The sequence below is a fragment of the Diabrotica undecimpunctata genome, chromosome 8 (genome assembly GCF_040954645.1).
Source record: "Diabrotica undecimpunctata isolate CICGRU chromosome 8, icDiaUnde3, whole genome shotgun sequence".
NCBI lineage: Eukaryota > Metazoa > Arthropoda > Insecta > Coleoptera > Chrysomelidae > Diabrotica > Diabrotica undecimpunctata.
The window spans coordinates 54,266,235-54,283,200 of NC_092810.1; the positions used below are offsets into that span (position 1 = coordinate 54,266,235).

At 32.6% G+C, this 16,966-nt stretch overlaps 1 protein-coding gene across 1 annotated transcript in view; it reads left to right on the forward strand.

The window, feature by feature from the left end:
- LOC140447558 (peptide transporter family 1-like) overlaps window positions 1–16,966 on the forward strand; it is a 96,945-nt gene that overhangs the window by 51,844 nt on the left and 28,135 nt on the right. The window contains exons 7-8 of the mRNA XM_072540272.1: window positions 10,113–10,548; window positions 15,923–16,109. Of these exons, the coding sequence (XP_072396373.1) occupies window positions 10,113–10,548; window positions 15,923–16,109 (623 nt within the window). The remainder of the gene's footprint in view (window positions 1–10,112; window positions 10,549–15,922; window positions 16,110–16,966) is intronic.

Below are 16,966 nucleotides of genomic sequence, written 5' to 3' on the forward strand. Positions count from 1 at the left end.
TAAATAGATATAAGAAATCTTAGTCAAGACATCGTTATGTATAAACCGTAATAAAAAAAATATATAAAAAATTGCCACCAATGCCTAGTTTAAAAGATAGGCTATGTTTTGTATGTATGTTAGTAAAACACTTCTTTTTATATAGAAATCTTCTTAAATTGTTAATAAAAAAAACTTATATATTTCATACAAACAAAATTAGTTTATTTTACTGACTCAAAAGCATGTATACCAGTCGAATGACGATAGTACATACGACAAGAACAATATAATATTAAAAAACTGTAAGAAGCTAGAGGAAAATAAGTTTAAGAGGTTTAATAATTACAATGATCGTACACATACCTCCAAACTATTTATTAATGATTATTTAATGAGACATACAAAAAATAAACATTTTCAAATATGTGCAATATACAAATTAAGAGCGGATGGAGACGACCGTTGTGTTGGCGGTGCGGTACCGCAACGTCGCCGTACACACATGAAATGTTTGTACGGCGACGTTGCGGTGCTGGAAATAATTTTCGTTTTGTGGTGGTGGGCGATAATCGGTACGCGTAACAATGAACTATTCGACGAAAACAAAACAAGTATTCGATGGTACTTTGTGAGATGATCTATGTAGGGCTCCAATTGTAGGCAATCGCGTTTAATTTATTAGTGAAAATATTAATATATAAAATAAGTGAGCTGAGCTTTTCATTATTATGTCCAGTATGGAACTAGCAGTATACAAAAAGAAAAAAGTAGTATTTTCCTACGTGATTATGAAATATTTAAAAAGAAAAAAAAGAAAATTTTGGGTACATTCTTTAATCAGTTCAAGACTTCTGAAAGGAGCATTTGTTACCCTTTACATTGACTTGCGTGAAGATGATGAAAAATTCTTTAATTACTTTAGAATGAGTAAAAAAACATTTGATGAACTGGTAGGCAGAATTGAAGATGGACTTCGTTCGGAAAACACAACGATGAGAATGTCTATTAGCCCAACTGAAATGATTTGCAGTCACACTGCGGTAAGGAGAAAGTTATTAAGATTATAAAATTTTTGATTAAAGAAGATCTGAACATTATCAAAATAATTCAATTAATTGTGTATATGATTCCACTAGTATATGTACGTATAAAATTTAAAAATTAAAAAACCTTAACTAGTTTAGACATATTATGTCATTAGTGGAATCATATACAAGATTATATACGAAAATGGTTGCGTTTCGATTTAATTTGAGCTTCTTACCACTCCCTGACACGTGTTTCTGGGTCTTCCCTTACTTACAGGCTCTCTCTGATGACGGGAAGACCCAGAAACACGTGTCAGGGAGTGGTAAGAAGCTCAAATTAAATCGAAACGCAACCATTTTCGTATATTTATCGTCCTTACTCGACGCAATGAGTACAAGAAAGATGGTAATTTATATGGGTAAATTGTTGATGCATAGTGGAATATAAATATTCCCAGCATCGCTCTTAATGGCTTGATTAAGCGTGAGTATACAATTTACTTTAATTGCTATCGACACATTTAACTTCATATACAAGATTAATTTAATTATTTTGATAATGATGCAGTTTCACAAAGTAAGAGCTGAAACCATTAAATAATAAAAGATTTGAACATACATTTTACCTGGAACACAGAACATTGCTTTATTCGTACAAATTGTAGTAAACTAAATACAACATATTCAATTATGAAATTACATCTTATTCATGAGGAAACAATTCAAACGAATCCTCACTCATGCTGGCCAATGACAAAGGTAATGCCCGTGGTTCTGGTGAAGTTAGCTGACTTGCTGAAGATCCATCGTTAGGTGAAAACGGCACGGGAATTGAGTTCATATTATTATGATTCATAGTAACAACATTACGAAGCTCTGTTAATGTTGGCTTACTTGTTGATGCTTCCTGATAACGTAAAGGTGGACGAGAGGTGGAGTGGATGTTGTGTGAAATTTTGATGTTAGAAACTGATTGACTGTGATAGTTTGGGAAATATTGATCTTGATAGGTTTGTGAATAATTATGGTGAATATTTTTTGAGGCTGAAGGAACCACCATGGACTGCAACAGTGGCGTATGAGATGATGCAGCTCTAATTTTTTTAATAATATTTAATACTTCGCTTTTGAATTCAATTTGCTCGTCGGTGGAAAATGCCTCTAATGTTGGAAGAAGGGACTCAAAAAATAGCATGTGTGGATTCGTAGGCTTAGTGGCTGCGGTCGGTGTTGTGAAGATTGCTTTCCAACATTTACAGAAAATCGCTGGAACGAAATTTCAACTTATTTTTTACTGCAAGCCAACTTTCCAAATTGCCTTGGAGCCATTGATGGGAAGCATGTTCGCATTATTAAACCCACGGATAGCGGCTCAATTTTTTTTAACTACAAACATTATTTTTCAGTAGTATTGTTAGCGGTTACCGATGCAAATTATAACTTTTTGTACGTCGACGTTGGTGCTTTTGGAAAAAACTCGGATAGCGCTATTTTTCAAAATAGTTCTTTTCAAAATAAAACAGATATTGGGCAGAAAAACTGTAGTCGGATCCAGACACGAAAAAGTAAAGTAAGTCAAAATAGTTCTTTTTACACATCACTTATAAACAATACCCTGCATCTACCTGACCACAAGCCGTTACCAGGTATGGACACGCATGTTTTGCCTCACATATTTGTAGGAGACGAAGCATTTTCTTTATCTTCACGTATACTGCGACCATATAGTGGTAAATTTCTTGAATATAAAAAACGAATATTTAACTATAGGCTTTCGAGAGCCCGAAGATATGTAGAATGTTCATTTGGAATACTTAGCAATAAGTGGAGAATATTTCATCGGCCTCTTAACGTTAAACTTGATTTGGCTTTAAATATAATAAAAGCATGCTGTACTCTTCACAACTACGTCATTCAACGCGATGGTTATAAGTTTGAAGAAACACTCTCTATGGACGGATTTTACGATACTGTAAAAACAGCAGCAACCTCTCAAGCGGGTTACAACTTGAACCAAATGAGGAATATTTGGGCAGACTATTTTGTAAGCGACCGTGGTAAATTAGAATGGCAAGACGACTTTATATAATTTTCAACTCTACATGTATTTTTACTATTAAAATTGTTCCATGGTACAATCCTAATACACTACATTTAAAAAACGATGTTTGTAATTGCTTAACCCACAACTTCTTTACTAAGTATTTAGGGCTTCGCGAGACCACAAGGAGAGAATGTTACATGAGCAGTGCCAAGAACTAGAAGAAATTGAGAAAAAATATGACTTTTTTAACATACATAAAAGAATTAGAGAATTAACAGGAATGAGAAAAACACTTCAAACTAGGCAACCAAGAGATGAAAGTGGTGCACTTATAACAGATATAAACAAAAAAATGCAGAGATGGGCACAATATATAGCACAACTTTTTGAAGACAAAGAGAGAACAGAAGCACCAAAAGAATTTAAGGATAATACTGGGCCTGAAATTATACGAGAAGAAATTGAATATGCAATGAAACAAGCTAAAGGTGGTAAATCTCCCGGGCCTGATGAAGTTCCTATCGAATTACTCAAAATTGTGAATACTGAATCTATTGATCTTCTTTTGGATCTATTCAATACCATATATAGAACAGGTATAATACCTAAAGAATGGCTCCAATCAACATTCATACTGCTACCCAAAAAAGCCAATGCAAAGGAGTGCAATGAACATCGCACCATAGCTTTAATGAGTCATGTCTTGAAATTGTTGTCTTGAAATACATAAGAAATTAGATGAAGGCATAAGTAATACACAAATGATTAATACACGAATGATTTTGAGAAGGCATTTGACAGAGTGCAGCATAATCGGCTAAAAGAAATTTTATTAAGTAAAAACATAGACAGTAGAGACATTAGAATCATATGTAACCTTTACTGAAACCAAACAGCAAAAGTGAAAGTTGAAAACGAACTAACTGAGGATATCCAGATTCGCCGTGGGGTCCGCCAAGGGTGTATTTTATCACCCTTGTTATTTAATTTATACAGTGAAGCCATCTCAGAATTAGCGCTTGCCGAAGTCAGTGAGGGCCTTATAATGAATGGTGAGCCACTTAATAACATAAGATATGCTGACGACACCGTCCTTCTGGCAGGAACACTAGAAGAACTGCAATAACTTGCTGAACAACTAAATATATATTGCAACGATTATGGACTAAAAATAAATTTGAAGAAAACCAAGTTCATGATATTTACAAATGCACAAAAAATCAAAGTTAAGCTAGTACTAGAAAATACAGAGAAATTGAACAAATATCTTCGTACAAATACCTTGGAGCATGGATCTCAGAATATACTGATCAGACAAAGGAAATAAGATGCCGCATTGAAATTGCACAGTCAACTTTTAATAGAATGAGAAAACTTTTTTGTAATCGCGATATCAATATATCGCTCCGAATAAGAATGCTTCGATGTTATATTTTCTCTACCCTTTTGTATGGGGTTGAAGCTTGGAAACTTAAAAAATCCGACATTAAAAACCTAGAAGCATTCGAAATGTGGCGTTACCGACGTATTTTGAAAATATCATGGATGGATCGCAAAACAAACGAACAAGTTCTCGAACAACTAGGAAAACAATGCAAAGTTTTAAATTCCATAAAAATCAGGAAATGGAATACTTGGGGCACATCATAAGAGGTAAAAAATACGAACTACTAAGGAATATAATGCAGGGTAAAATCAAAGGCAGAAGAAGCGTAGGTAGACGTAAAATCTCGTGGCTACGCAATCTCCGTGAATGGTTTGGATGCAGTTCAATTGATCTATTTAGGCGCGTAACCAACAAAATTATAATTGCCAGAATGATTTCCAATCTCCGATAGGAGCGGAACATGAAGAAGAAGAAGAGACCACAAGAAAGTCTTGGTCTTGGTACCAAAACCAAGACTTGGTTTCAACACCAAGACCAAGACTTACTTCTCAAGACCAAGACTTGACCTTCAAGACTCTTGAGACTTTTGTCTTGGTCTTGGCCGTGAAATAAAAAAAAATTATCTATATGGTATGAACTTTTGCCTGGCCTTTATATATACCATCTACCATTAAAGCAATGTAAAAGTGTATTATCAGAAATAAAATTTTACTAACCCATTTCTCCTTTTTCTTTTTGAGGTTTTTCTTCAAATGTGGGATCAAACACTTCACAGATTTTCACCCAAGCACTTCTTTTTACATGTTTGTCATGATATAAGTGATAACTGGTGTCCCAAATTTCTTGACGCTTTTTCACCTCCTCTATCAACAGTTCTATATCAAAATTATCGTTCATCGTACCGGTCGTCTAAACCGCACAATGCCACTTGCATCGTTGCAGCGGTACCTGCATTCGACTTGCCCACCGCACGTCGACGCAGGTAGGTACGTCTGAATGTTTCAATTACTCTGCGTGTACTGCTACACCGCTCAACGGTACCGCACCGCCAACGCAACGGTCGTCTGCATCCACTCTAAACTTCAATGTAGGTATCCGAAAACATTTTAGTGTCAAGATAAATTTGTTTTACCTGTTAATACCAGATAATTAATCACTATAAAATAATATAGTAGGTAGGTAATTTTAAAATTTAGAATATACAAAGGCGTATTAAAATATTTAACCGGCCTACTTTACAAAAAGTTAATAACAATATATGGAAACAATTTAAAATATTTCTTTACACTAGATTTGCTTCCATTTGGTACATTTAAGATTTTATTTTTTTAAATGTTAGAATGTTTTGATCGTATTATAAACAACTAAATATCAAAATATTTTCAAACGGTTAAAATTAATCAAGAATAAATTCTTGATCACGTCTAATAGGGGATGAAACAAACGAGAAACGATGATTAAAATTAACTGTCTAACAAAACTACTGCAATCCGATATCCGAATAGAAAATACCGGCCACTGGTGTTTTTTCTAATCATTGAATTATTTTATTAAATTTTCGTTTGCGTGTCCTGGCACTCTCTTTTAACTCAATATTTCATGTTCTAATTCTAAACTACAATACAAACGATTTCCAAGAAAAGCTGTTTAACACTTTCATCCAAATTGACATTTTCAGCAAGTTCGAGAATTATTTCCCGACGTTTTAACTTCTAGAATTCTCCTAAAAATAAGCAGAAAAAAATTACAAAAAAAGTTTTTACACAAAATACCTAAGTTGTTTTCTTCTCTAATAACACTGTTTTTTAACATTTCTCTCCACTAATCTAACATTACGTAATTTTTTACAGGGTTTCTCTAATCTTTTTCCTAAAAGGGAAGGTACTAAATTCTTTTTCAAAATTCTTCTATTCTTGCTGGCATATTCTTATAATTCTGCCGTGTAATTTTTTTCAAAATCGTCACTATACGGTGACGAAATCGTTTAGTAAAGAATCGTCTGCCAATAACATAAACATAACTCTAAGAATATCATAATTTACAAAAAGATAGAATTGTTTAAAGAAAACAATATTTGGATCATATTCTCTGTTTTGGAAAGTATTTAGTATTTATTTACATATTTTACATTTAATATTTTTTACTGTATTATAATATGGTCTTGTTTAATGATATATTCTAACTACTTATTTACTTTAAAAGATTACAGTATATTATTTTTCTTCTATTCAGTAAATTCTCATTGTTAAACTGGCTAACACAAGGCGGATCTGTTTTTAAGTTCAAAGAAACAAGTGAGTTTCTTTACGTCGCAAGCAGTTTTTAAAGCTCGATGGTTTTCCGTTAGACAAATGCGTCAGCAACCATCCTCGTTTATTTTCAAGCCTTTGGCTCAGACATTTTGACATGTTGTTCGATTGACAAAGAGGAACCTTCCATTATTACGGTGCTAGGCCTAAAATATGACAAACCTTGTACAAAGAGGACTGTTCGTTCGAAAATCAGTTTTCTATCCTCTTAGCTTTATTTTTCCATGTTTTTTTCCTAGCCAAACGTCTTCTAGAACCGTTGTGGTACTTTAATGTATCTTGGGAGGATAAAACATCTGAAAAGATACATGGTCAAGTCGTCAGAGAGTTGACCACTAAAAATCATACGAACAAGCTGAATTTTGTCGAGAATATTAATTTTGTAACTCCATAAAAGTTGAAAAAAAAGTTTACCAATTATACCCCCAAGCTTCCCCCTAAAACCGCCTCGTAGGGGGGATAAAAACACAAAAAATTGATTTACCAAGAATCTGTGCACCATAGAAAAAAATATTTCAAATAAAAAATGTAGCTAAAATAATTTTAAACAAAAATGGTTATTAGCACTTTTTGTGTAAAATGAAGCGTTCTCTCAGAAACAACGCTTGAAGCGATCGTCAATTTTGAATGTCAGCTACGTGCGCGAAATTATTGTTCAATAAAATTTGTATCAACTCGACGGTAAAAATTCGATATATTTTAATTCAAGTGACCTATTGGCAAAAACGAAGTGACCTGTCTTGTAAAGGGAAAAGTGCAGCTTTTGTAAACATTTTAGATTGTTTCTTTTGTGAAAGTTTAAATCCAGCGCTTTTTAAGCATATTTCAAATGCGTCACATTAGTTGCCAAAACTAAAAACTAAAATTCTATACTATAAGTTTTAAAGGTTAGGCTCTTGTAATCGAAACTTTATAATGGCCAGTCAATAAAAGGGGTAGATTGTATTGATCTCATGAGAATCATAAAAATGGCAAAAATCGCGTCACGTTTATTTATTTACCATCTTTATAAAATTTAAGTTTACTTGCAGCAACATACAAAAATTTCAACGAAAGCTGAACCCTCTACCTTTAAAACACATGTTGATTGTTGTCGATAGGATACTTGGATCAAAGGATATCGAATTTTTACTGTCGAACTGATACAAATTTTATTAAACATTGATTTCGCGCACGTAACTGACAATCAAAATCGACGGTCGCTACAATCATTGTTTCTGAGAGAACCCTTTATTCTACACAAAACAAAAAGTGCTTATTAACAGTTTTGTTTAAAATTATCTCAGCTACATGTTTAATTTAAAACATTTTTTTCTACGTCGTATAGATTCTTAGTAAATCGATTTTTTTGCGTTTCTACCCCCATATGGGGGAGTTTTAGGTAGGAGCCCGTGGGTAAAAGTGATAAACATTTTTGCATCTTTTTGGGGTACCAGAATTATTAATCTCAGCAAAATTTAGCCTGTTCGTATAATTTTTAGAGGTTGAGTGGCATTGTCTCTGACGACTGGAGTAACAACTGACCTCTATACTTGTATCGGAGCTCTTGGCAGCCGTACTGCTGACTGATCTAGTCACATCTGTCAAAGAGTTTTTCGTCCGATCTTTATGTTTGGTCTGATTCGGCGATTGTGCTCACTCGAGCTAATTTTTCTACCCATAAATTGCCAATCGTATTAAACACATGCAAGAACTGATACCACGCTCTATTCGGCATTATGTGTCTGCTAATCAAAACCCCTCGTATTGTGCTAGTCGTGTTTTATCACCGACACAATTGTTACAATTTTTACCAAACTGACCTTTTCCTACCGTGGAGCTCGAAGACTTTCTTCTAAAATGCGACGCCACGCCGAGATTTTGATGCTGTTTGCAGAAGAAACAGTATTCTGTTTGACACAGTCTTCCTAGTTTAGTAGGTCGAAAAATTCTACTTATTCGACGCAATTCTTTTTTAACTGACGGCGTTATACGCGTTATTAATCTGAGCACAGTTTTAGATGGCATCCAACAATGTCCTGTGGTCAAAATATGCCCGCCGTCTATTTGTCAATCCACATTTTATTCTTACTTTATTAGTATATCGATCTTTTCATGACTATTCTTTACACTTATACTTTCAGCTTTTCTTAAAAACCTTCGATTTGGGGGGGGGGGGGCAAACACATGGTGATCTGTTTTTAAGTCCAAAGAAATCCACTTGTCATTGTTATTTGTTATCGTCGCAAGCACAGAAAACGCTGTAAAATATCATATTTCTGGGAACCATTAAGATTATCGCCATTCAAAAGCGCAATACAATAGAGTTTATTTATGGGGATGCACTTGCCCCACTAACCTACGGACCACCTAAGAATGCTGGTCAGAGAGTGTCTGACTATTTTATACTAAGAAAATACGCTTTAAATCGAGACAACGTGCCGTAATCATCTCCAGTTTATTGGAGACGTGACGTCCTTTTTTTTCGTGCCTCCGCGACCAAGGGGCTTAACTACTCTACTTCGCTTGCTACTGTTAATACACAATATTTCAATAGTAAGTTTTTTTTTCTTTGTACAGATAACAGCAATGAGTTGAGCCAGCTATTTTTCGGGATATTTAAATTAATTGCTTATTTATTCACAATTAAAATATTGCATTTTTCTTCGTTATTATTCTAATTATTTAACCAGCGACCACTATAAGTTTAACACTCTCACTTTTACAAACATTGATTAAAATTTCTAATTTGGTTTTAATAATTTAAAAATTAATTTTAAGTGAAACCTAAATTAAACAGTATTGTAAATTGGAAAATTAGTAGTAATTAAACAAAAATAACTATTGGACACATAAAAGAAGGAAAATAGTTATAAGTAGGAAACTGGTAGCTACAACGAAATTTTCAATTTTTAAAAATTATACGATCTCTCGCCATGTTTCGGAGGACACATAAAGCCATCAGTCTCCCTGAGCTAAAGCGACACTAAAACAGAGCTAAAGATGCAATTGGCGCCGGAACAATCCCAAAGGATCTCACCGGTAAAAATGCCATACGATATTATTATTATGTTGCAAATATTCTTCAATATTTTATAAATTCTTGACAGATATCGCGAATTTGTTTACAAAGTTAGCTGAATATATTTGTATTTGTTGTATTTTAGTATTTTATATTTGCTGTATGTTGATTGACATTGCAAATCATTAGTTTTACTTTTTTCTTTAGAGTTTGTTTGAAAATATTTTAGAAGTATAAATATGTCAAATACATGTTTAGTAGTACAAGATGATTACAATAAAGATAGTTAACTTAGATGAATTTCTATCTGATCCCGTTTTCGGTTAAATTAAATTCCTGTAACATTCTAATAATATTTTAGGAAAATGTAACTTCATGAATACTGCTCTGCAGCGAATGGCTGGTGGAGGATTTTTAGCAGCTGTCGCTTTTGCAGTTTCTGCCTTTGTCATGATTGCTATTGAAAAAAATGATCCAGTATTGCCATCAACTGGTAACATACAATTAAGGGTGTATAATCCGTCAAGCTGTATTATGTCTGTTAGCACCGATAAAACAGAGATAAAGCCATTTACCTTAGATTCAACATCTTCATATGTGAATCGGGATATTGAATGGAGTGGAAGTAAATCTGTAACATTTACATTTAAGTCTAATACTAAAGAATGCCCAGATGGTGTACAAATAATTTCTCTAGAGGAAAAGAACGCCTATGGTATTTTTATCCAATCAAATGGGACGATCCGCTTTTATGAAGATGACGTAGCTAAGAGCACAACTGGTTTTCCTTTAGTGAGGTGAGTTTAGCCGATCTATTTTTTTTTTATTTAATATTCAACTAGTTATATACAATACAAAAACTACTTTTATTCGTTAAGCTGCTTCTTGTATCATCATTCCTACAATTTTGAATTAATATTTTGGTCAAAGAAGAATTATTTACCAAAAACAATAAAAAATGTACACAGTAATAACATAAGAAAAAGTTTTCTATGCGTCGAGTCTATTTTGTAAAAATGTTTTGTTAAAAAACTTTAAAGATTTTGTTTTTTCCTATAATTTGGTAAATATTGAAATAGATAGTTTATTATTTTTATTAAGGATAAGCTATAAGGAACGTCAAAATAAGTTTATTTTTACGTTTCGATTTCCACTTCGGAAATAGTTCCCAAAATACAAAGCATTATTAAATTGTTTGTGTGTGTATCATCGAATTTCCTGACTGGACTGAATCCATTAGCCGAACTTATTTTTGCTCTACAGATATTTATGTTGCATATTACTATTAAAATAAGATTTTGTATTTTAAAGATATACCTAGATTCTATAACAATAAATGGATAATTTAATCTTCAGCTACAATCATACAATATTACACATTTATGATGTGTAATATTGTATATCAATATCAATTTATGATATAGATATATCTATATCATAAAATATATTCTAGTTATTTCTTTTTTTTTTAATTACATTATAAGGAATGTCAACAAGGAGTACTTCTGCTCAGGGATCTTTTAGAGCAATGCACACACACAAGACTAGACCACGTAAAGATAGGTAGACAAATGGGATAAACACAGGTATTAATAGTTCACAATTTTAATTTTATATTAAGTATGTGTTTAATTAGGATCTCATATACACGTTCATCTAAACTAGATAATATTGATTTTAGATTAAAAGGTCTTGTAATATTGGTTTTTCTATATACTTGATTCATGAATTAATTTATTTCTATTATTTTTAGTCTAGAGTTTAGTATCATGTGTTCTGCAGATCCTAACTCACCACATTCACAAAGATTACTATCACTAAGACCTATTTTGAATTTGTGTTCTGGAACTAGGCATTGTCCAAATCTAAGTATATGTATGAAACAAAGATTTTTTCGCCGTGGTAATGATTAAACCATGATTTAGCTGGAATATTTAATTGTATGTTTTTGTAGAATAGCCCTTTAGTTGAATTGTTATAACATTGTTGCCAGGTTTTGGTTTTATTGTTGTTAATATTAGCGTAAACATCATTTAATATTAATTTATATTCACTTTCATTTTCTTGTTCGGTGGCCTTCTTAGCTAAAGTATCTACTGATTCATTGTGTTTAAGATTAGAGTGAGCTTTTACCCAACAAAATGATAGTTGTTTGCCCTTAGCCTTAAGTGCGATATATGCTTTAATAATGTCAATATATATGTAGTTTGATATGTCCTTCAAACTTTCCAGTTTAAGTAAAGCACTTTTGCTGTCTGTAAGGATTAGAAATTTCTCTTCGTTATTGTTTTTACTGCTTATATACTGCATTGCTCTTAGTATTGTAATAAGTTCTGCTGAAAATGTAAAATTTTAATTAAGTCGTATGCCCTCTTTATACCTTGTCCTAGGGTCCCACACGGCAGCGGCCACTCTCGAATTCATTTTTGAGGCATCGGTATAAATTTGGAATATATAAATCCTAATTTCTTTCTATTAACTTTTTACATTCCACTAAAATATTAGCGCTTTTATATGTGTTACATTCAATTTTAATTTTATTTTTTCCTATAATATTAATATTAACAATATTATCTTTAATTGCAGGTACTGTACCTAAAATTAATCGTGCTGTCGCTATGCGATGCAATCGGCCAATGTTACCTTCCTTATTCTGCATAAAAACAAAATAAGGACCTTGGTCACCTTGACTGTATTTATTTTTCACCTCTGACATTATGGACTGGCCTATATTAATATTTTTGTTTTATTGCTTACCTGATAATCTGGTAAAAAGTTTTTTGAATTTGTTATCGGTACCTGTTTTGATTGTGTATTAATATCAATATTTATAATTTCCTCAGACTGCTTTTCTTTTTCATTAACTTCATAATCCATATTACTAGCAACATCGTCAATCCTTCCTCTGTCAGGTGGATTTCCTCTGTCATCTGAATTGAGTTCCATTTTTTGGTAAAAACAACAACAACTCTATTAATTGGCACTTCTAATAATTAAGAAACAAGCGAAATGAAATAATATCACGTAGAGACGAGTTAATATAGGTCGTCGGAGAGTTTTACGAGAATATATATGGAAGTAGAGAGAAGATCAAACAAAGAAGATCATAAATCAAGGTTTTGAACTAATGCCAGAGATAAAGGAAGATGAGATTCGACAATCGTTACGACAAATGAAAAATAGCAAAGCCCCAGGAAAGGATGGAATTGTAATAGAAGTTATCGTAAGTGGAGGAGATATGCTATTAAATAAATTAAGTTTTAAGTAGCTGTTTAATCTATGTTTGCAACAAAGAGAGGTGCCCAAAGAATGGAACAATGCTATAACCATCCTTTTGCATAAAGAGGAGATGGAACGGACCTAGAAAATTATAGACCTATTAGCCTGTTGAACCACATATACAAGTTCTTCACTAGGTTAGTAACACCAAGATTGGAGAAAAATTAGATTTCTATCAACAAAGAGAGCAGACAGGATTCCGATCAAATTATGGTACTAATAATCATCTCCGTACAGTAAAGACACTTATCGAAAAATCTATAGAATACAACAAACCTCTTGCCCTCACTTTCATAGATTTTCATAAAGCGTTCGACACGATCGAAATAGACAGCCTTATAGAAGCAATGAGTAACAACAGGATTGACCATAGGTATAGTGAACTTATTTACAATATTTACACAAATGCCACTATGACTGTTAAGATACACGATGAAACCCGACCAATAAAAATAAAACCTGGGATAAGGCAAGGAGATATATTGTCACCGAAATTATTTATAACGGCATTAGAGTATGCCTTTAAGATGGTCAATTGAGACCACAGAGGAGTAACAATAGACGGCAAAAAGCTCAACCATCTCCGTTTTGCAGATGACATTGTCCTTATCACAAATAATTTAGAAGAAGCCACAGATATGTTAAATCAATTGGACTTTGCATATTCGAAGGCAGGCTTCAGAATGAACTTGACCAACACAAAGTTTATGACAAATATGGTCCCCAATAACCATTTAGCTGTTCAAGACAAAGTGGTAGAACTGGTGGAAAAATATACGTATTTGGGTCATGAAATAAGAATCAGCAGGGATAACCAAACATGCGAAATTCAAAGACGAATTACTTTAGCGTGGGCAGCCTTTGGAAAACTGCGAGACACACTTAGGGCCAACATACCAATTAGCCTCAAAAGAAAAGTATTTGTCCAATGCGTATTACCGGTCATGACCTATGGGGCGGAAACTATGACTCTAACCAAGACTACGGCTTTAAAATGGAGAGTGGCACAGAGACGAATGGAACGGTCTATGCTGGGAGTGACGTTGCGGGACCGAACGCAAAATTTTTTGATTAATTAATTAAAGTAGTTTAGGTCCCATCAACACCAACAGGTTAAAAGCAGATCATAACAATATATATATATATATATATATATATATATATATATATATATATATATACAAATTTAGTTCCGACAATTCAAAGAATTACCTCCTTTTAAATGTAGTTACATTGGGTTTTTCGATTAACCTTGGGTAAACCTTTGCGTTTTAAGTTCAAAGCGACCATATATTTCCAACGTTAAAAAAAACTTTTTTTTTGCACATAGTAACAAAAAACACCACTATGTTGTTACTACCTAAGTTTTTTAACATTCTTACTCTACAATTCTAAGTTACGGTAAGATCAATAATGTTTTTAATAGATAATATATGGTAGCTAATTATAATTTATTCTCTTTCAGCCCTGAAGAAGCCAAATTAATTCTCTTTGGCGAAAACATTCGGCGGAACAATTGATACTCATTAGAGTTTTTCTTGCAGATTTCCCCAATATTTAAGAGTTTACTATATACATATATATATATATATATATATATATATATATATATATATATATATATATATATATATTATTGACTCCAACCCATCCAAAACAGTTATATATATATATATATATATATATATATATATATATATATATATACACACATATATATATATATATATATATATATATATATATATATGTGTGTGTGTGTGTGTGTATATATATTAAGTTAATATTAAAAATGGCGTAGCACAGCTGTTAGAGCAATATTTTGTCATTTATTGTGAACATTTGAGATCATACTGTTCTAGTTCCGATTTTATGAATATTCCTACTCTATTTCGATGATATGGGTCGCCTTTATCATTTCCACTATAATGCAATATACCTACCATCTTTGTGTCTGCATGTTCTTGAACCAGGCCATCGTAATTCGCTAACATTAATAACTGAAAATTTTAAAAGATTGGCCTCCGAAACAAGATTTTTAAATTTACCGAGAAAACATAAAGGCTTCTACCGTCCCATATTCCTATCGGTGTATTTTGCTATTTTGAACTGGGTGATTTTTAGCACCCCTTACCCACCAAAAGGCTGCCCGGGACGAATTGCTGTGATTTTTGTTTTATTCTCCATAGCAATATTCTGGGAAATAGTTAATAGTGTGGTTTACCGTTGCCTTTACTGTTTTGAGTTCAGCCATGTCTTACATGACAGTAGACGCTATTTGCAGCTGCCCACTATGGAACAGACGCTACGTATAGACTACCTTACTACGCCTAAATTTGGTTCTGTCACTTCTGCCGAATTCGCCATTTTGAATTTTTTTATCCACCTTCATCGTCGTTCTGGTCTTTATGTGTAACGTAACCTTAGGTAAGGTACCCTCACAGAGGGCTATCAACAGGGCCAGCTGAACTCTGGTTTTTAAAGAGGTGTTACTTCTCTTTATACTCTTCTTTTTTCCGGGCTTAGGACCGACTGTATCGGTTATAGAGCTACGAGTTTTCACAACTAATACAGGCAGAGATAATACTATTTTATTTGCTTCTAAAACAAAAATGGTTAGGAGTTCGGTGTTGATAGTTTCTAACGGCACATCTGATCAGCTTTTTCCTGAGTCAGTGTTTTGTTTAATGGGTTTGTTCTATTCTACCATGACACAAGTGCCATTTTGCTTAACAGTGCGTTTTCTTACTCGTTATTGGTCTGTATGTAATTTATTGCACGGTAATCTAGTTTATATATAAGTACATCTACTTACTGACTAATATAACTTACTGATAAAACTAGTATACCTGAATATTGCTAAATAAAAATGATTTTGTTTGTTTTTTTTAGAACTTTACCTTATACTGATATAGACGTTAAGTACACCTTGAAAAAGAAATCAATTAATATAAATTCAGGAAACATATCTGCAAGAGAATTCAGTCCTGGTCGTTGGTCAGTAGAGATAGGAGATAAACAATTTGACAAAACTCTACACTTGGAACTTGGTGGAATATATGCTGTAATGCTTAATGATGTAAGTACATTAAAAATAAAATATATGTATGTAGGCTGATAGTAAAAATTTTTTTGCTAGTTTTTTCAAATGTTTGTTGAAAAGAGCGTATATTTTTTTAAAATATCCTTTAAAAGTACGTAATGTACGTAACGTCTTTAACCTAACTTAACCTAACTTAAAAAAAACTTAAGTTTTTTTGAGTTAAGAGTTAAGTTAAGAAAAATGGAAATGTTATCTGGTACAAATTAAAAAATGTTGTCAATTGACAGAAAAGTGAAAATACATTATTATTTAGTTGTTTATGATTTATGGATTTTGGGCCATTAAATGAACATGAAATACAGCGATACCCTGTAATATTCCGTGTCATCACCGATTTACATGAAAATTTGGATTTAAGTTCTACTTAGAGTATGTTTCAACTGTAATGGCGGAAATATCTAGGAACAGTAAAGCCTCACCAAACAAAGCAGTGGCGTTCCAAAAAATACTTATGATTTAAATCAAATTGTTAAAGATAGGTACACACAATTTATAAAACAATGATATTAGATTATATTTTTGGCAATATTGTACTACATTTTTATACATATTATTATAATATATTACATACATATATTGTCTGTATGTGAAATCATAGATACGTATTACAGATTACAATATTAATAAATATTAATTACAAAAATTGTTTTAACTTTAAAACCTTTATTATTTATATTATTATTCACTTAAACGTCACAAAATAAAGAAAATCAGACCAGACAAATGAAGGGAAGGATGCGGTTGGCTTGGATATCCTTCGGAAAACTTTCCTATATACTAAAAAATAGAAAATATTTAAATATTTAAAAACAAGAGTCTTCAACCAATGTATA